The sequence below is a fragment of the Lipotes vexillifer genome, unplaced genomic scaffold (genome assembly GCF_000442215.2).
Source record: "Lipotes vexillifer unplaced genomic scaffold, Lipotes_vexillifer_v1.1 scaffold241, whole genome shotgun sequence".
Classification (NCBI taxonomy): Eukaryota; Metazoa; Chordata; class Mammalia; order Artiodactyla; family Lipotidae; genus Lipotes; species Lipotes vexillifer.
In genome coordinates this window covers 2,521,481-2,544,127 of record NW_006784922.1, presented here as the reverse complement: position 1 = coordinate 2,544,127, position 22,647 = coordinate 2,521,481, and the positions used below count along the sequence as shown (strand labels likewise).

The window sequence follows — 22,647 nt, the reverse complement described above, 5'->3', positions numbered from 1 at the left end:
TGTACCAACTTACATTCCTACCAGCAGTTGTTTCACATTCTGGCTACTGCTTGGTATTGTCAGACCTTTAAACTTTAGCCATTCTGATGAATCTGTTGTGATATCTCATTGTGGGTTTTCTATTGGTATATGTTTGTGTTATCATTGGTTCAGTGTGGGCAAGTTACATTTTTCTAAGGATTTAAAAACTTTTCTAAAATTGCTCATAATACTTATAATTTAAAAAATATCTGTATGACCTGTGGTGATAGTCCCCTTTTCATTCCTGATATATTCAATACTTTTTTTTTTTTACCTGATTGGTTTTTCAATTTTATTAAAAATTTTTTTCTCTACACATGTTTTCCATTTATTCTGCTTTTATCTCTATTATCCCCTGCTACTTTCTTTGGATATAATTTGCTTTTTTTGTCCTACTTTCTTTCTTTCTTTTTTCTTTTTTTTGATATCCTAATTTTCTGAGATGGATAGTTAGAGCACTAACTTTGGCTTTAGCTCCCTCTCACAAGTTTTAGTGTCATATTTTCATTCTCATTCAGTTCAAAATATTTTCTAATTTCAGTTGTCACTTTTTTGCCACACCAGTTATTTAGAGATGTATCCCTTTTACTTTTAATCTTTCTATGTCCTTATATTTAAAGTGTGTCTCCTGTAAAAATATACAGTTTGGGTTTTTTTTTTTTTTTTTTTTTTTTTTGATCAATGGTGTTACTCAACCAGGAGAGAGATATATATAGTATTTTTCTGACCTGCTCCAACATAACCCTGTCCATTCATGCTTGCAAGCCAGGCTATCAATCTGCTTTTATCTTAACTTCTCTCTCTTCAAGGGTTTTGGGCGGATAAATATGACTCAGCAGAATCATGTGACAAATCAGGGGCTGTATGGTGGATGAGGCCAGTGTACCCACCCCGTGTCCCCTGCATCGGCAGGCGGACTCTCAACCACTGCGCCACCAGGGAAGCCCCAGTTTGGTTTTTTTAAATGTAATTTATTAATCTGTAATACTCCAATTAGAAGTAAATCTAATGTACTTATTGTTAAATTTATACTTCTTTATTAAAATTGGGCATTTTCTACTTTAAGTGATGGTGGTAGAAGAGGCTGGTTCAAATAACCTAGTCTACCAGTATTGAAATGGAAGTCCTTATGATTCTGTTTTCATAAATATTTTGCTTTTATATTTATAGCCAAGGTAGCAATCAATGGAGGTTTCCAGAAACTCGAGAATCTTAATCTTTCAATCAACCACAAGATTACAGAGGAAGGATACAGAAACTTCTTTCAAACACTGGACAACATGCCCAACTTGCAAGAGTTAACAATTTCCAGGCATTTCAAAGAATGTATCAAAGCTCAGGCCACAACAGTCAAGTCTTTGAGTCAATGTGTGTTACGACTGCCAAGACTCACTAGACTTAACATGTTAAGTTGGCTCCTGGATGCAGAAGACATCACACTGCTTACTGCCATGATAGAAAGGCATCCTCTATCTAAACACTTCACCCTTCACTGGAAATGGGTACTGCCATTCTCTCCAATCATTCAGAAATAGAAGATTTAGCTAAAAACTGCTAAATCAAGAAAATTTTTGTCAACAGTTTAAAAAACCTAATTATCCAAAAACTTGTTATTAAATACTGCATACAAAAGAATAAAATGCATAAGGCATGTAATAAAAAAACCAAACACCTGCTTACCCATTACTGAGCTTAAGAAACAGATTATGACCAGTAACTCTGAAGTCCCTAATGATCCTCCCCAACCAAAGATCAGACCTTTAATCAAGTTTACGCATCTAACTCATTACCCAGGGTCAGCGTCAGGCTTTCAGGCTAACTATGGTAAACAGTAACAAAGCCACAGAGAAGGGGGTAGGGAGAGGTGTACCAATCTATCTTAAAGCCACAATAAGAAAGGAGTATTCAAGTTATTAGAAAATGGCTAACTTAAGGACTGAATCACTTTCACACATAGGTGAAACAAGAGATATTCCTTAATCCTTGTAGGGTCTGTTTTGTACATTTAATTAACTTTGGTATAGTAGGGTTTACTTATACCTTCCCTTTACCAACTGTGTTGGATATGAAGCAATAGGTTTTAGGGAAAATGCTTGTATTCTAGAGGCTTTTGATTCAATGCTTATTGTAACAGCAAAAAAGTGTAGAATAGAATTTAGCATTATTGGAAATTAGCTAAATCTGCGTTTTCAAGAATCTTGAGTATCATCAGTGTTTTTTTAGATAACCACATGTTTAAGAGTCCAACATATGCATTTATAATGGCCTTAAAATTTTCTTATGAATCCACTTTACTCAGGGAGAACATATTTTGTCAGTGACTTCATAATGTTCAAGGTATTACATTTGATGTGAATGTCTACATCTGTGCCTGTGTCCAAAATTTCACTCCTACCAGTTAATCAACAGAGTTTTCTGAATGGTTAGAAGGCCAATCCAAATTCATAATGCTAGTATAAGTTGGAAAACAACCATTCTTTCACCTTAATTTTTATTTTTACTATGAAACACAGGGACGGTATATATGGTATGATTCCATTTGTTTAAAAACTATACTCTCATGTTTCTAGATGTATTAAGAATTTCTGGAAGAATACACAAGGAAATGGTAATAGTGGTAACTATTTTAAGTGGGTAGAAAGAGGACAGGAAGGCATTCTTTTTTACTTTCGTCCTTTTTGTACTGCTTTCTGTTTTACAAGTAGCTGTTTTTATTTTTATATTTAAAATAAAGCATAAAACTAGTTTAGCATTACAACATTAACAGTTGTTCTGGAGGGTGAGATTACGAGAAGGTGAGATGGATTATCTTCTTGTCTGATTTTATATCTAATGCTTTTCTAATCAGAAAGGTTTTAAGTTTTGTATCAGAGTCCAATCAGGAGATAGAAACCACACAGTAATTTGGGGAAAGTTCACTATAAAGAGTTATTCACTGTAACAGGAAACTGGAGTAATGAGGATTGATTATGAAATTGAGAACTCTAAGCAGGTATTGGCTCTTCATGCTAGGCTGAGAGACAGCACCCAAAGAAAGTACCCCAGGGCTGAGATCTAGACTTCGACAGAGAAGGCACAGCCATGGGACAACAGAGAGGTTGGCTTAATTAAAGAGGTGCAGCCCAAGAAGGTGTAAGCTTGGAGCACTTTGCTTAGAAAGTGTTTTGGGGGTGCCAGGGAAAGCCATCCACGTGGGGCTGCTGAGTGCCACTGGGCACTGCTGAAGGCAGGCACTGCACAAGGCTGCAGAAACCATGTGCTGCAGCTGTCTGCTAGAGAGGCGCACTGGACCCAAGAAAAGTAGTCCCTTGCCCCTCCTGTGTCTCACCAGCGCTCTCTACTGACGAAGCTTTACACTGTACCTGCTGACAAGGGAGGGGTAGTTAGTTACAGGGTCCAGATTCATTACTGCAGAGTAGGCAGTGAAGGCTGGATTTGGATATGAAGGCAGTAACGTCATAAGTGGTACAAGTATTACTTATTACATTTCATAGTTCAAACCTCAAGGAAAAAGAATCTAGTTAAGTTTAAGATTGACTGAGAGCATGTATGTACATGCATGTTCATACATAGAAAACTTCTTAAATAAGAAACTGTAAATGATGATAGATTCCAGGGAGGGGAGCAGGATGGCTAGTGGACACGGTAGGGAGGTTTACTTTATCCTGCATATAATCATCTGAATTCTGTACCGTATACATGTACTATTAAAAATACTTTAAAAAATAACAGGACTCCACGCAAATTATTTGTCCAGAGCTTCTGCCAAGGGCTTCTAGTATAAAGCAGGGGGCAGTGGGAATTCCCTGGTGGTCCAGAGGTTAGGACTCTGCACTTTCACTGCTGAGGGCCTGGGTTCAATCCCTGGTCTGGGAACTAAGATCCCATAAGCCATGTGGCAGGGCCCCCCCCCCCCACCAAAAAAAAAAGCAGGGGGCAGCAAAGTATGACCACAGCCTGTAAGCTAAGAATGTTTTTTTTACATTTTTAGAGGCCCACAAAGCTGAACTAATTTACCCTGGCCCTTTACAGAGAACGGATTATTTCTGGATCATAAGGTCACTATACCCTTTATTCCAGTATACATCAATTTCCACAGGACTCCTAGGTCATCCCTCATTGCCCTGACACTCATCCTTACGTTCCAAAACTTCTCCCTTTCTTTTTTTTTTTTTTTTTTTCTTGCGTTATGCGGGCCTCTCACTGTTGCGGCCTCCCCCATTTGCGGAGCACAGGCTCCGGACGCGCAGGCTCAGTGGCCATGGCTCACGGGCCCAGCCGCTCCGCGGCACGTGGGATCCTCCCGAAACGGGGCACGAACCCGCGCCCCCTGCATCGGCAGGCGGACTCCCAAGCACTGCGCCACCAGGGAAGCCCCCTTTACCTCTTTTCTAAACATTCTCTTCACCTTCTTGTTCTAATCCCGTATTTTTTAAACCCTTTTTTCACCATGACCCACAGTAAGAAATCTTACATTAAAAAATTTACACACATACACATATATACAACCAAGATTCACAAAAAATTCTAAAGTTATGTCAAATACAATTTCACTCATACCCAAATATAACAAAAATTCAGAAATACAAAGACTCTTGAAAGAGTTGTTTACATGTGCTGTGTCTTCATCTGTTCTTTTCCATCCTCTACCACCGCCTCCACTGCACCAAAACGGCCCTTACGGGGGTCACTGGTAAATTCAACAAATACTTCTTTGTCCTCAGCCTATGTGACGTGCTAGCAGCAGCTGACCTATTGGTAGCTCTGATATGGCCCATCACTCCTCGAAACACTTTCTCCATTTGGCTTCCAGGGCATCACTCTGGGTTTCCTCCTAATTAATTGAGAGCTCCATCTCAGTCTCTTTCACTGCTTCTCGCATCAGATCTCTAAACATTGGGAGTACCCCAGAGTTCTCCTCTAACATCTCTATTTATGTGCACTTCCTTGGCTATCTCATCCTGATGAATGGCTTTAAATTCTAGGTCTATGCTAACTTCTAAAATTTCATCTTTATCCCAGGTCTCTCCTTTGAACACTTTACTCATATCCAACTCCTCAGACTACACAGGTCCAAACCCAACTCCTCCTTCCTTTCTACAAAAGTACTCTTTATGCAGACTTCTCCATCTCATTACTTTATATAAACGTATTTATTTTTGGCTGTGTTGGGTCTTCATTGCCGTGTGTGGGCTTCTCACTGTGGTGGCCTCTCTTGTTGCGGAGCACAGGCTCTAGGCATGCAGGCTTAGTAGTTGTGGCTCACGGGCTTCGTGGCTCCATGGCATGTGGGATCTTCCCGGACCAGGGCTCGAACCCGTGTCCCCTGCATTGGCAGGTGGGTTCTTAACCACTGCGCCACCAGGGAAGTCGCCATCTCATTACTTTATTCTCCCACTTGCTCAGGCCAAAAACCTTGGGGGTCATTCTTGACTCCTTTCTTTCATACTCCACATGGAACCTACTGGCAAATCCTGAGCTCCACTTGGAAAATACACTCAGATCCAAGCCCTACTCGGCCTGCTCTGTCTCCCTTGAAACTTATGGTTTATTTTCAACAAAGCAGTCAGAAGCCTCTTTTTTGTTTAAATTATTATTTTGGGGGGCCACGCTGCTCGGCATGTGGGATCTTAGTTCCCCGACTAGGGATCAAACCCGTGCTCCCTGCAGTGGAAGCCCAGAGTCCTAACCACTGGACGCCCGGGGAGTTCCCCCCAGAAGCCTCTTTTTATGCATCCGATCATGCAACACCTTTGGTTCAAAACCTTCCAATGGATTCCCAAGACACGCTGAAGACCTTGTAATGGCCTACATATGAACTTAATCTCTCCTCCTTGCTCACTTCCACTCCAGCCAAGCTGGTTTCTTTGCTGTTCCCTGAACATGCTAAACACACTCTTGTCTTAGGACCTTTGCACCTGTCATTTTCTTTGCTTGGGAGGTTCTTCACTTATGTGAATGGCTCTCATTTTCTGCAGATCTCTGCTCAAATGTCACCTCAATTAAGAGTTCCCTGTTCTTTTTTTAAAAAGCATCCCTGCTTCCAATCCCACTCTGCCAGCTCCCTTTCCTGTTTCCCTTTTCTCTGCGACATGAATCACTACATGCCACCTTATAAATTTCACTTGTTTACTAGCTAGTTCCCACCACTCTAAGCAGGAACTTTCATCTGTTTTGTTCCCAAGCACCTAGAACAGTGCCTAATAGAAAGTTGAATAAATATTTGCTGAAATGAATGACTTTCCTGAACCTACAACTACTCTCCAACTGTATTAGGTACAATATTAAGGGAGGTAACATCCAAAAATCTTAGAAAGCAAATAAGCTACCTTCATAACTAAATGTAACCTGGCATATTTTAGGCAATTAATATAAAATATTAGCTAACTGTCATGAAAAATGATAAAACTCTACTTACCCTGTACAAAAAAGCTTAAGCCATAGAACGTTCCATTCTGCGAAGCTTACTTACCAGGCACTTGAATATTCACTTATTTATTCAAAAAATACTGGGCAGCTACTAATATGCTAGGCACATGCAGTTTACCCAAGCAAAACCTCTGAAAGAAATAACACTTACATATTAGCATCTTCTCCCACAGCTAAATGGACTAGGGAGAATCTCAGGCATATGAACACCAATCCTTTAGACTAAACTAAAACAGTACTATGTTCTACCTCTGCAGAGAATCTGAACTGAGAGACACAGATATAGTCAAATGGATGGTAGATGGAACCACAAGGTAATGATGAAGGGAGAATGGCCTGGGCAATACTGTTAGGCAGTGTGCATGAGGAGGGGGTGGAGGAGGCTAGAAGAGAGGCAGACAGATAAGAAAAGGTGCAGGAGGAGAATGACAATATGACATCCAAGCAACAGAACACAGCCTTGGTTCCTGACTGGCCAGGTCCATTCCTCTGACATTCAGCTTCAGCTAGGCTTTGTTCCCTAACCTTGGATCACCAGCAACATTGTTTTACAATTGGTTGTATCTTTACAATACTACCCTTTACCCGAATAAGCCCGAGTAGTTTTCTCTACATCCTTAGACAGACTCCAACCTACCATATATATTCCAAAGAAAAATATTCAGATAGTCAAGGTTTAAAAAAAAAAAAGTTATTTATTTTTAAAGGCATTGATAAAAATCTTAACATACTTACTAAGAAAGTTACAATATACAAATGGGTTCAGTTGTGATTTTGACAGATTGACTTTCTGCACTGTGTGTGACCTTGAATTTCTTTTAATCACTCATATTTCCATTGTTCAGTTATTCAAACTGATTATTCCCTCAAAATAGCTAACTGGTTATTTAAGCATGAGTCACATGCAACAAGGGGAAATGAAGATGACATGCACCCATCCAAGTGTTCATGAAGAAAACGATGAAACTTCTGTTCACATCGACCAGGGCACATCAATATACCATCCTCCTTGGGAGAGAGCTGCACCTGAATCCGAAAGATAAAAAGTCTACATACAATTATGAAATTTAAAAATCTATTTTCTTATAAAATCATAAAGAAGAAAACATAAAGCAACACATGCATCATGGTAAATAAAATTAGAATAAAAATATGCTAGTGTAAAAAAATACTAATTTCAATCTTTATGGGATAGTTAGATATTTAGACAAATTAATCATGAAATTCATTTGAAGGAATAAATGGGCAAGAGTATTTTTTTAAAAAATTCTTCAGGAGCACTGGTATTTGATCTGTCCTAACAGAATTTAAAACATATTAAAAACAATGATCAAAATTATGTGTTAAAAAAAATAGTAATTAGAACAATACAAATAACATTCTATAACTACAATAAAACTAGAAATTAAACCTAACTGAAATTAAAATTAACCTAAAAATTAATTAACTGAAATTAATTGAAATTAACCTGAAATTAAAACATTTCTAGAGTTAAAAACAAAATTTTGAAATTTGGAATATCCAGAAAACAAGAATTCTACAGAATACAACTAAATTGTCAGAGAAAAACTTATGGTCCTGAAATATCCATTTTAATAAACAACAGATAGGAAGAAAATTTTTAAAAACTTCTAAGGAAAGCAGAAAGTGGAAATTAATCCCGAGTATATCATCTGAGCCCAGTGAACACAATTTTAATTTTTGGTTTTTTTTTTTTTTTTTTTTTGGATCTTAGTTCCCCAACCAGGGATTGAACCTGGGCCATGGAAGTGAAAGCACTGAGTCCTAACCACTGGACCGCCAGGGAATTCCCAATTTTTGAGTTTCTTATTCGATCAGTTCTAACTATTTGTCCTTACATTCATGACTCACTCTTAGAGGTCTGCCAAAGAACAAAGAGAAAATTTATTTATTAAAAAAAAATAAACAAACAAAACTCCTATCTTGCAATTATGCTGTAACTCTACTAGACTCTTTTATAAATCTACAATATAGAATCTTAGTGATTTTACTATCTCTTATCTTGAAACATTTTGTTATTCTTCATTCCAGGATATATTTTATTTTAACTCATTGTGGTAGCCAGTCTTCAAGATAGTCCCCAGTGATTCCTGCCCTTGTCTAATCCCCTCCACTTGGCCATGGGCTGCACTTATGTCAAAAGGATAGAAAAAGGTGGAAGTGATGGTGTGTGATTCAGAGACTAAGTTATAAAAGTACGTGTGGTGTTGCTCATTCTGTACTGGATCACCCACTCTGGAGAAGCCAGCTATCACTTTGTGAGGACTCTCAGGCTGCCTATGGAGAACGCCAGGTAGCAAGAGAGCCTCTTAACAACCATCTGGGTGAGCTTGAAGCAGATCCTCCAGCCCCAGTAGAACTGTGAGATGACTATTGCCTTGAGGCTGACAACCTGATTTGCAGCCTTAGGAGAACCACCCACCTCAGCTGCCCCGCATTCCTGACCCACAGAAACTAAAGATAAATAAATATTTGCTGTTTTAAGATGCTAAATTTTAGGGTAATTTGTTATGTAGCAATAGATAATACATTCACCAGCGACCTCTAGCTATGCATAAGAAAAAAAAAAGACTAAAATAAGGACGTGAAAGGATGGAATCACCTAAAACGATGATGAAATAAATCATTAGTAGTGAAATAAAGCATCACTATTACACCATCCTTCAGTTTTCTTATTCTGTTGTCCAAAGTACTGGATTATCTTTCAAGAAGTTTTAATGGAAGTATGGAGATACAATCCTTGTAGTCTTTTTTTAAGGCTTACCCTGAACACAGTTGAGAATTCAGACTTTTTCATTTTCTGTCCATAACAGCAAAGAGAACAAAATCGACAGAGAAAGTCATTTCAAAATTATTAAAGCAATTAAAAGATGAATGTAAAGGGATAGAGAGTAACATCTAGGCCAGCGGCTGGAAAACTATGGCCTAACATATTTACCATCTAACCCTTTAAGAAGAAAATTTTGATCTTTACTCTGGACTAATAATGGTGAAATTGTTCATATAAGTAAAGTCTCAGATGATGAGTCTTCAGATGACATATTCTACTTAGGTGAATTTTCCCAAACTCAAGAAATGATATACTTTTTTTTTAAACTTTTAATTTTATATTGGAGTATAGTTGATTAATAATGTTGTGATAGTTTCAGGTGTACAGCAAAGTGACTCAGTTATACATATACATGTACCTATTCTTTTTCAAAGTCTTTTCCCATCTAGGTTGTTACATAATACTGAGCAGAGTTCCCTATGCTACACAGTAAGTCCTTGTTGGTCATCTATTTTAAATACGGAAGTGTGTACATGTCAATCCCAAGCTCCCTAACTATCTGTTCCCCCCTCCCCCGCCCCATAACCATAAGTTCGTTCTCTAAGTCTGTGAGTCTGTTTCTGTTTTGTAAATAAAGGAACTGATATCTTTCTCAGGACAAAAAAGAAAATATGGTAGTATCATTTAGTTAGTCCTTCAACAGGAAGGACTTCATTATATAATATTTTATGATTAAAAACCTGAACCATCCCATTTTGCTAAAAGGACATGTGACAATATTCTTTCAACTTTTACAATGCTTGTACACTAAAATTTACTTACAGTTTGTGGACAGATATGGAAGACAGATGTGTATACAAAGTAACTGGAAGGTAATAAATATGTAGAAATGAAAAACAATAAGATCATTCTAACTGCTATCTATAAAAAAAAAAAGAAATGTTCTGCTATTAGGCAACACAGAGGATAGCTATCTCTGTCTATCCAACAAACAGAAGCTTTCAGAAGTACTGTTTTGACGAACCAAGTGCATGAAGAATCAAGGTAATGATAAGCTAGGACATAGCAGAGGTGCATTTAAAATTTACAGTCAGTCGTGGATGGATGTAGAGACTGTCATACAGAATGAAGTAAGTCAGAAAGAGAAAAACAAATATCGTATATTAACGCATATATATGGAACCTAGAAAAATGGTACAGATGAACCAGTTTGCAGGGCAGAAATAGAGACAAAGATGTAGACAACAAACGTATGGACACCACGGGGGGGAAGCCACGGCGGGTGGTGGTGGTGTGATGAATTGGGCGATTGGGACATGAATACACTGATGTGTATAAAATGGATGACTAATAAGAACCTGCTGTATAAAAATAAATAAAATAAGATTCAAAAAAAAGAAATTTATTAGTCAGTATTTATAAGATAAATATATTTCAGGTTCATGCATAACAGCCAATGAACAGTTAGTTGCATTCAAAGGATACTATCTGATTTGGAGATATATATAAACATTCAATACTAGGAAAATACATAATAAAAATTGGGGTTTCTTTATTCCCATCTTACCCCTAGGTTCTTCATGACATTTTTTTTTTCTTAGAGACCTACTAGAGAATGGACTTGAGGATATGGGGAGGGCGAAGGGTAAGCTGTGACAAAGTGAGAGAGTGGCATGGACATATATACACTACCAAACGTAAAATAGATAGCTAGTGGGAAGCAGCCGCATAGCACAGGGAGATCAGCTCAGTGGTTTGTGACCACCTAGAGGGGTGGGATAGGGAGGGTGGGAGGGAGGGAGACGCAAGAGAGAAGAGATATGGGAACATATGTATATGTATAACTGATTCACTTTGTTATAAAGCAGAAACTAACACACCATTGTAAAGCAATTATTCTCCAATAAAGATGTTAAAAAAAATTGGGGCTTGCTGTATTTAAATTCTCACTGAAATTGCTAACAAAGTTATTTTCACTATTTCTTTATTCTGTAAACTGTAAAATGACTTGAAATTACATAGAGTCAATTATCATTATTCATGGCAGTTATGTTTTTAAACGTCACTACAAACAATGAATTTGTGAATACTGAGCCATTACTCCTAGAAGAAACACAGGGCTAGGTTCCTGCAAACCTCTGGTCACATTACCAGATGATCAGTACATAAACTTATGCGTGTTTCTGTTGCAAGACACACTATTTCATATATATTGTTGATTCAACAACACTGAACTCATGGCCAACAGCACTACAACTCATGCCTGAACACATTTGACATATGTATTCTCCCTGTAAGGCACATCACAGCCCTCTTGCACTTGGGAACATTAGCTATCACTACAGCACAATACTTGAGGGCTATTTTAAAGAGTGAAGTCAAAAGGCGCAAAAGACAGAAAAATGTAGAACTAAACAGATTGTGAAAATGACCTTTGTTTATAGTATGAAAGGTGAAACAAGAAAACAGAGCACTACATTTTCAGCTTTATCTCAGCTGAAAATGTCTGTCAGGTGACTCAAATTTTTCACCCTTTGCATGTGTCCATGAATGATGGTGAAAGCTCCACAAATAATGACTTCGGGATTACAGATAAATTTTAGCAAGCTAGCAAATTTGCAAATATAGAATCTATGAATAATGAGGATCATCTGTAGATAAAATTTTATAAGCAAAAGTTGAAAAGAGAAAGTAAGCACAAATATCTAAAATGATAATGGAAAAATTACCATATAGATACAGGAAAAAAATTAAACAGTAGAAGCATTAGAAGAAAAGCCTGAAAAGGCAGGATGATTCTGACTATATGAATATTAAACACTATGACTACATAAAAAGCAAATATTTCTGTCAAAATGACAACAACCACTACAACCATAAGCAAGGTCAAAAGAAATGACAAGCTAGGAAAAAAGTATTTGTAACTCATAGCACAAAGAATTCTTGCAAATCAAAAAGGAAAAGCACACATCCCAGTTGAAAAGTAGGCAACGGTGATGTTTCTAGTTTTCAGATAAGAAAAGATACACAGTTCTCTTAAACACAAGAAAAGGTGCTGAACTTCACAATAATAAGATAAATTATAAATACAATGAGACAATCATTTCCAACTACTAGACTGACAAATATCCAAAGGTCTGATAAATTATTGTCTAGGGCTTCCCTGGTGGCACAGTGGTTGAGAGTCTGCCTGCTGATGGAGGGGACATGGGTTCGTGCCCCGGTCCGGGAAGCTCCCACATGCTGCGGAGCGGCTAGGACCATGAACCATGGCCGCTGAGCCTGTGTGTCCGGAGCCTGTGCTCCGCAACGGGAGAGGCCACAACAGTGAGAGGCCCGCGTACCGCAAAAAAAAATTATTGGCTAGACTGTGGGAAACAGAGACTCTCATACAGTGTTGGTGGAAATGGAAATTAATACAATCTCTACTGAGAGCAATTTGGCAAAAATCTTTTAAAGTTATAAATGTGTATCTTCTTCAATCCAGGAGTTCTAATTCTATAATTCTTGATTCTAATGCAATCTATTTATATAATCTTAAGGCTGTATTTAGACATCTACAAAAAGAATTATGTAAAAGAACACTGACTATAGTATTAAATAGCAAACAACTGGAAGCAACCTAAACTTCCATCCGTAAGAGCTCAGTCAAATAAGTATGTTACACATCTGTATATAAGAATATCTTGCATATGTTTAAAACAAGACAGTTTTACATACTGATATGAAGTGTTCTCCAAGAAATACTGAGGAAAGAGTACTTACCTATTATAAAACACTATACGAATTACCTATAAAAATGGAAAAATAAAAAAGTTTAAAGGAGTTAGATGATATAGCTTACCAAGTGTACCTGCATTACATATTATTTATTTTTTATCATCAGTAAATGTACACAGCACAAAAATAGAATACAAAAGGGTATACTGTGAAGTTCATAATTCAAAAAGATACGTGTACCCCTATGCTCACAGCAGCACTATTCACAACAGCCAAGACATGGAAACAACCTAAATGTCCATTGACAGATGAATGGGTAAAGATGATGTGGTACACATATACAATGGAATATTACTCAGCCATTAAAAAGAACGAAATCATGCCATTTGCAGCAACATATAAGGAGCTACAGAGTATCATACTGAGTGAAGTTAAGTCAGACAGAGAAAGACAAATGCCATATGATATCACTTATATGTGGAATCTAAAATACAGAAAGCCCCCTGCATAACAAATGAGTCCTGTTCCAAGAGCACGTTCGTAAGTCCAATTTGTTTGTAAGTCCAACAAAGTTAGCCTAGGTACCCAACTAACACAATCGGCTATAGTATAGTACTGTACTGTATAGTACAGTACTATAGTACTGTACTATAACTATACACAGTATAGTACTGTACTGTAATAGGTTTATAATACTTTTCACACAAATTATACATAAAAAACAAACAAGAACAAAAAATAAAACTTAAAAAAATACTTTTATTTATGTATGTATGTATGTATGGCTGTGTTGGGTCTTTGTTGCTGCACGCGGGCTTTCTCCAGTTGCAGCAAGAGGGGGCTACTCTTCATTGTGGTGTGTGGGCTTCTCATTGCAGTGGCTTCTTTTGTTGCAGAGCACAGGCTCTAGGCACATGGGCTTCAGTAGTTGTGGCACGTGGGCTCAATAGTTGTGGTGTGCAGGCTTAGTAGTTGTGGCTCGCAGGCTCTAGAGCATAGGCTCAGTAGTTGTGGCGCATGGGCTTAGTTGCTCCGCGGCATGTGGGATCTTCCTGGACCAGGGCTCGAACCCATGTCCCCTGCATTGGCAGGCAGATGCTTAACCACTGCGCCACCAGGGAAGTCCCCCAAAATAAAACATTTTTAATCTTACAGTATAGTACCTTGAAAAGCACAGTAGTACAGTACAGCAGCTGGCATAGAGGGGCACATTCACATCTTTGAAAGTTTGCAACTTGAAGGTTCGTACGTAGGGGACTTACTGTATGACACAAATGAACCTATCTATGAAACAGAAACAGAATCACAGATATAGAAACAGACTGGTGGTTGCCCAGGGGGAGGGGGTTGGGGGAGAGATGGAGTGGGAGGTTGGGGTTAACAGATGTAAGCTTTTATATATAGAATGGATACACAACAAGGTTCTACTGTATAGCACAGGGAACTATATTCAGTATCCTATGATAGACCATAATGAATGGAAAAGAATATGAAAAAGAATGTATGTATAGCTGAGTCACTTTGCTGTAGAGCAGGAATTAACACAACACTGTAAATCAACTATACTTCAATAAAAACAAATTAAGAAAAAAATGTAAAGGAGTAAGATGATATATTAACATCTTACCAAGTTTAACTTAATGACATATTTATTTTTTTACTGTCAGTAAATGTACACAGCACAAAAGTAGAAAAAATACAAAAAGGTTTACTGTGAAGTTTCCCTCACATCCCTGTGTCTTCTAGTCCCTTTTCAGTAGTAACTGGACTATTGCCATGAGATGATACTCAATGCACATACATGCATATATGTAAATGTATATTTACACAAATGGCAGGAAGCATAATACACACAGTTCTGCATCTTACTTTTTCATTTAAATATATTTTCCTATCAGATTGCTATACATAACAAACAACAATGTAGTTTAAGAAAAACACACACACAAAAAGAATTAAAAGAATAAACTGAATAATGTTCAAAAACTGATTCAAACTATTTTAGAACTTTTATAACATGAATAACAATGGAGAAAGAAATAATTTAAATAAACTATAACAAGTAGATACTCTAATTACGATAAGTGTAAAGGATGAGGGCTTTAGTAACTATTTATTCTTTTGGGGAGGCAATATGACAACACATGATGATCTACAGCACTAATTAGACTCTGAGGCCCAATACATGAAACTAATCAACAATTCACAAAAATAATTCTATGGAACTACAGCTTAACAAAAAAAGCCCAAAACAGACCTACTACTGTCATAGAGAAGTATATACATATATATATATATATACATATACATATATATATATACACACACACATACACACACATACCAATAACCCCAAATCTGACATATGAACCTTATGTACTTGAGAGACAGAGTATATCATTGTTTAGCACATTTTGTTTTAACCATCACAACAGATTAATCTTTCAGAAATCATCCAACCACTGAAAATTAATTGTTCCAAAATGAAAAGGTGATGCAATGAATTGTGCCATCCAACCAAGTATTTAAAAAAATGATTAAATGCTTAAAAATAGGAGGAACAGTTGGTAGTGTACTTGTTTTCCTGTGATAGGTTACAAAACTGGGCACAAGTTATGATGCAACTGTTTCCAGGAATTGGGCAACAGAGAACACAGGGTGAGATTCTTGAGAAAGGGAAACAGGTGAGCTTTGCATTCACCCCCTTTGGCTGGACACAATTTCCAAACTGCAGCATGAAAGGTGGAGCCTGAGTAGAGAGTACTGTTCTTCCTGGGTGGGTGGAAGAAACAGGGATTGGAGTCTCGGCTCTGAAATAAGGCAGATGGAATTTGAGGAGGTAAGGTCTAGAGAGGAGGGACTTAAAGAGAAGGAGCCCCAAAAATCTGTGTAGGATTCCCACTTAGGTCCTTGCCCAAATCCTAAATTATGCATGTGTAGGACAAGACTCCACAGAGCCTGGCAAAAGCAGTTGCTGGGGGGCTAAGAGCTGGAGAGAGTTCTGAAGTCATACAGAGTTCTACCACTTACTATGTGGTCCAAAGCAAGTCATTTGGGAATAAAAATAGTAACTAACTTGAGAGTGCTATTAAGATTCAATGAGGGACTTCCCTGGTGGTGCAGTGGTTAAGAATCCGCCTGTCAATTCAGGGGACATGGGCTCGATCCCTGACCCGGGAAGATCCCACATGCCGCGGGGTGACTGAGTCCACGTGCCACAACTACTGAAGCCTGCACACCTAGAGCCCGTGCTCTGCAACAAGAGAAGCCACTGAAATGAGAAGCCCGCGCACTGCAATGAAGAGTGGCCACTGCTCTCTGCAACTAGAGAAAGTCCGTGAGCAGCAACAAAGACCCAACACAGCCATAAATAAAATTTATTAAAAAAAAAAAGATTCAATGAAATAACAATGCCTAGCAACACATAGTAATCATTCAAAAAATACAGCTATTATTACTTGCAAGGGAAGAAAAATATGATGTGACAGTTTCTAGTTTCCTTTACAATAAAAACCCAACTAACACAGAGCTAAGAGTCTACTGAAACCAAGTTCTATAAAGTAAGATTTTTTTTTACAAATTTAATTTAAATTTTATTATAAATTTTACAGTAAAAGTAAAATGAACAATATCCTAGAAGTCAAAATTCTACCTACAGGATGGGCTTCCCTGGTGGCGCAGTGCTTGAGAGTCCGCCGGCCGATGCAGGAGATGCGGGTTCGTGCCCCGTTTCGGGAAGATCCCACATGCCGCGGAGCGGCTGGGCCCGTCAGCCATGGCCACTGAGCCTGCGCGTCCGGAGCCTGTGCTCCGCAAATGGGAGAGGCCACAACAGTGAGAGGCCCGCAAAACACAAGGAAAAAAAAAAAAAAAAAAAAAATCTACCTACAGGTAATGGCAAGAGTAGGGAAACTACAGAGTCCAAATTTTACCAAAGAACGTACAACCTTCCAGATCAGCAGCTTAACTGGAAAAAACATGAAGTTTGTAAGCAAACAAATTTCAAATCAAATCCCTGCTCCCCTAACTAACAACTGACTGGTATCAAACAAGGTAGCTATGCTATCTTTTATATATAAGATTTTATTTACTCTTAACCAGAAGTATTTATCTAAACACAAAGACTCATTAATATTCAGGTACACTGCTTCACATCTTTCTTCTTCTGCCTAGAAACCAAGTTTTATTTAAAGTGGAATGCAGCTCAACCCTAAATTATATGCCATTTTAAAATATAAAAGGTCAATTTATGTGTCACAATAACTAGTAATGAAAGGATCAGAACTTCGAAGCTCGAAGCTCAGAAAATTACTTTCTCCTACAGTATGGAGGTTTCTTAAAAAACTAAAAATAGAGCTACCATATGATCCAGTAATCCCACTCCTGGGCATATATCTAGAGAAAACTCTAATTTGAAAAGATACATGCTCCCCAATGTTCACAGCAGCACTATTTACAATAGCCATGACATGGAAGCAACCTAAATGTCTACTGAAAGATGAATGGATAAAGAAGATGTGGTATATACATATACAATGGAATATTACTCAAGCATTAAAAGGAATGAAGTAATGCCATTTGCAGAAACATGGGTAGACCTAGAGATTATCACACTGAGGAAGTAAGTCAGACAGAGAAAGACAAACATCATATGATATCACTTAGATGTGGAATCTAAAAAAATGATACAAATGAACTTATTTACAAAATAGAAATAGACTCACATAGAAAACAAACATGGTTACCAAAAATGAAACGGGAAACAGGGATAAGTTTGGAATTTGGGATTAACAGATACACACTATTACATATAAAACAGATAAAATAGATAAACAACAAGGACCTACTGTATAGCACTGGGAACTATATTCGATATCTTATAATAACATATAATGGAAAAGAATCTGAAAAAGAATGGGTATACATACATGTATATGTATATGTATATGTATAACTGAAATCTCTTTGCTATACACCTAAAACACTGTAAATCCAACGATACTTCCATTAAAAAAATAAAAAAAGAAAAGAAAGAAAAGAAATTAGTTTCTCCAAAAGCTTCTCCAACTATATTACTTGGTGTCTTCAAAATATGTTACATATATAATCTCAGGACAATAGCTGAGCCCACAAGTAATAATAATTTAAAACAATCCTGTGCAAAAGAGAACATACTGTATGATTACAGTTCTAAACTAAGTAAAACTAATCTTTGTTCACAGAGGTCAGAATGGTGATTGCCAGGATAGGTAAGTGTGGTGAATGACTAGAAAGGGGTACAAAGGAACTTCTGGACTGAGGGAAATGTTCTTTTATCTTGATGTAGTAACAATGGTATACCTTCTCAAAACTGATCAAACTCTTCACTCTAAATCTGTGCATTTTTTTAAAAAGTTTGTTTATTTATTTAATTTTTGGCTGCGTTGGGTCTTCATTGCTGCGTGCAGGCTTTTCTCTAGTTGAGGTGAGTGGGGGATACTCTTCGTTGCAGTGCGTGGGCTTCTCATCGCGGTGTCTTCTCTTGTTGTGGAGCACGGGCTCTAGGAGCGCGGGCTTCAGTAGTTCTGGCACGCGGGCTCCAGAGCGCAGGCTCAGTAGTTGTGGCGCACGGGCTTAGGTGCTCTGCAGCATGTGGGATCTTCCCCAACCAGGGCTTGAACCCATGTCCCCTGCATTGGCAGGGAAGTCCCAATCTGTGCATTTTACTGTATATAAATTAACCTCAAAAAAAGTATTTGGAAAAAAAAATGAGAGCGATGTAAAAATGTTCTTGAATCCTCTTGCAAGGCCACAATTCATACACAAAAATGATAAAACACCAAGTATTTTGTGAAATACCTGAATACTGAATGTATTCTACTGATTGCTGTATATAAACATGGATTTCTGCAGAAGCAGGAGTTGCTCTGGTTAAACTTTCAGAATTTCATTTCTGAATTGAATTCATTGTTTTCCATTCACCAAGAGCTTCAAACAACACATAACTTAAGTTCATAACCATTAACCCTGTAGTTTATTTCTGTTAATGGCAACCATACAGAAAAGCTAAACTTACAACATGACTCAGATAAAGTAATCTCTGGCTGATCCCTTAATGAAGGTACTCTTCAAATATGGCATCTCACCTTCTATTTGCCTATCTTCTGAATATAGGTACAGACCATGGCATTTTCCATCTAGGATTCTTCATAACCACAAGGACAATTACTACAGTGAAAGCAAGCTGTTTTGACTTCATTTTCTCTCTTCTTTGACATTCCCTCCAATCTGTGCTCTAAGCCCATTCTAGACTTCAAAAAACCATGCCAGATACTGTAGACATGATGAAGAATGAGATGTAGTGCCTTGCCTCTAACGACAGAGGAAAGACAGATATATAAACAATAAAGATATTATACTGTGAAAAGCTATGTAATAGAAATAAGCAGAGAACAGATTCAAAGAGGGGAACTTACTTATGGATGGAGAACGGATGACAGTGGTATGACATTTGGGCTAGTCTTAGGCCTTGAAACACACTGCCCTAATGCTTCTAGCTTGTGCATTCTCTGCCTGGAATACTTCAGCCCAATTCATCCCCTGCCTAGTTTTTCTATTCATCTCTTTAGACTTAGCTGAATAACCTAGCTGAAGAACTTCAATTGAATAAAACTGACTTTAATCGAAAAATGAAATACAGGTAACTATACTTTTAAATGTGAGGATTTATATAATTTAAAAAATATCCCTCCCAGGAATGCATAGATTTTGAAAAGATGTTTTTCGAAATTTGCTTTTCAAAGCAACATGGAAACATCTACTAAGAATCATAATGTCCACAACCTTTTATTAAATAGTCACAGCACAGAAAGTTACCCTAACGCTATGACAGAATAGAATCGAGTACTACATATAAGAAGGTATTTACTAATGTTATTGAGAATGCCAAAAGCTACTGAACTAAAGGAACAGCGGCAGAACATACAGGCAAACAAGCTGATAGAAAGAATAGGTAAAAACATTAAAAATGTGATATTAAGTGGGGATATATACACACACACACATGCACAAAATACTGATGATAAACATCAAAATATGGATGAATATGGACCAAAAGTGTAAAATAATATGTAAAAAGGGAATACAATAGACACATAGATTTTACTAATTTAGTTAAAAATACTGAACACTTTTCTTATGTACTTTTCAAACACACAGAAAATAGAAAAAAACAGTACAATGAACATCCATATGAACACCACTTAGATTCAATAACAGCCATATATGCTTCATGCACACACATATATACATTTTGGTAAATCATTTAGAAATGTATTACAAACACTGTAACACTTCACTTCTAAATACTTCAGCATGCAAATTTAAAGACATTCTTCCAGAAACTACAACACCCTTATCACAGCTCATAAAATTAGCAATAGTTATCTAATATCATTTAAAATCCAGTCTATATTCAAATTTCCTCAACCCCCAAGTCTCTTATAAATAGCTTTTCAAAACCAGGGTCTAATGAATAATGAAGGATGCCACACTGTATTTGGCTGTTATATCTCAAGTCACTTTTAATCTGGAATAGTTACCTACTCCATGTCATTTTTTCTTTCATGACACTGACTTTTTGAAGAAAGAAGGCCAGTTATCTTCCAGAACATTCCACGTTCTGGACCTGTCTGATCATTTCTTTTGTGGTGTCATTTAACTTGTTGCTCTATCCCCAGTATTTCTGATAAATGGGAAAGTAGATCCTAAAGGTTTGTTTAAATTCCAGTTAAACTTTTTTGACCATAACACGTCATAGGTAATACAGTGTATTTCATACTGCATCTCAAATGAAAAAGCAAGTCTGTCTGATTACAGTGATGCAAAATTTCATCTCTGATTCTAAGGATCTCTATTATAAAGGTATGTTTTCCTTTCAATACAACCAACCAACAAGTATTTGCTGAGATGATACTTTGACATCATAAGAATTCTAGAGGGGATTTAAATCAATCTTTTATCAAATAGTTTTTGCATCAAAATGTCTTTAATATTGTTTTACATTAACTTTTCTACTTTTCAATATTTCAGTTTTTAAACATATATTTTCTACAAACTACAAAATTTATAAAAAAGTAATATTCTCTTTTATAATGATGATAGACTTACTCCTTAATTGAAATGTGAGCACCTTCTTTCTTTTTGACTTTGTTTGAAACCCTGTAAGGAAAATAAAGGAATTTAGAAGCATAGAACATGGGAGAAAATATTTGCAAATGAAGCAACTAACAAAGGATTAATCTCCAAAATATACAAGTAGCTCATGCAGCTCAATATCAAAAAAACAAACAATCCAATCCAAAAATGGGCAGATCTAAATAGACATTTCTCCAAAGAAGATATATAGATTGGCAATAAACACATGAAAGGATGTTCAACATCACTAATCATTAGAGAAATGCAAATCAAAACTACAATGAGGTATCACCTCACATAGGTCAGAATGTCCATCAACAAAAAATCTACAAACAATAAATGCTGGAGAGGGTGTGGAGAAAAGGGAACCCTCTTGCAGTGTGGTGGGAATGTAAATTGATACAGCCACTATGGAGAACAATATGGAGGTTCCTTAAAAAACTAAAAATAGAATTACCATATGACCCAGCAATCCCATCCTGAGAAAACCATAATTCAAAAAGAGTCATGTACCACAATGTTCACTGCAGCTCTGTTTACAATAGCCAGGACATGGAAGCAACCTAAGTGTCCATTGACAGATGAATGGATAAAGATGTGGCACATATATACAATGGAATACTACTCAGCCTTAAAAAGAAACGAAATTGAGTTATTTGTAGTGAGGTGGATGGACCCAGAGTCTGTCATACAGAGTGAAGTAAGTCAGAAAGAGAAAAACAAATACCGTATGCTAACACATATATGAGGAATCTAAAAAAAAAAAAGAAAAAGTGGTTCTGATGAATTTAAGGGCAGGAATAAAAACGCAGACACAAAGAATGGACTTGAAGACACGGGGAGGGGGAAGGGTAAGCTGGAACAAACTGAGAGAGTAGCACTGACATACATACACTACCAAGTGTAAAATAGCTAGCTAGTGGGAAGCAGCTGAATCGCACAGGGAGATCAGCTTGGTGCTTTGTGACAACCTAAGGGATAGGGAGGGTGGGAGGGAGATGCAAGAGGGAGGGGATATGGGGATATATTATACATATAGCTGATTCACTTTGTTATACAGCAGAAACTAACACAACATTGTAAAGCAATTATACTCCAATAAAGATGTTTTTAAAAAAACACATTTTATACAGAAGTGAACATTTTGTTTCACATAAGACATTTTAATTCTCTTTAACAAAATATCATCAGAAAATAAGTTTATAGCCTTCAAATGTACTTTAAAAGTGACTCCAAAGTAAACAATTATTAGGCTGCAATTAAGAAAGTTTTCTTTTCACTAAGTCTGAAGATGTTCCTGAGCCAACTTATTTTCTGTCAAATAAAATATATAATGTGTCATACTCATTTATTAAAATAAAACCATTAAAAACCAGTACTCACTAGACAAAAATATTTTAGAAGTTAAAAAAAAAATCAAGACTCAAATATTTACTGTTTTTCCTGGTCATACTTAGCACAAATGTCCTACTCCTCTCTTCTCTCTTCTGGCCTCAATACCTTCTATCTTT

At 37.0% G+C, this 22,647-nt stretch overlaps 2 protein-coding genes across 2 annotated transcripts in view; one reads left to right on the top strand and one right to left on the bottom strand.

The window, feature by feature from the left end:
- The window catches only part of NAIP (NLR family apoptosis inhibitory protein), a 31,583-nt gene extending 30,027 nt beyond the window's left edge, over window positions 1-1,556 (top strand). Inside the window, exon 14 of the mRNA XM_007457065.1 lies at window positions 1,192-1,556. Within this exon, the coding sequence (XP_007457127.1) occupies window positions 1,192-1,556 (365 nt within the window). The remainder of the gene's footprint in view (window positions 1-1,191) is intronic.
- A 19,444-nt stretch (window positions 1,557-21,000) lies between these two features.
- Window positions 21,001-22,647, bottom strand: part of LOC103088378 (survival motor neuron protein) — a 31,675-nt gene continuing 30,028 nt past the window's right edge. The window contains exon 8 of the mRNA XM_007457064.1: window positions 21,001-21,160. Coding sequence (XP_007457126.1) covers window positions 21,113-21,160 — 48 coding nt within the window. The 3' untranslated portion in view covers window positions 21,001-21,112. The remainder of the gene's footprint in view (window positions 21,161-22,647) is intronic.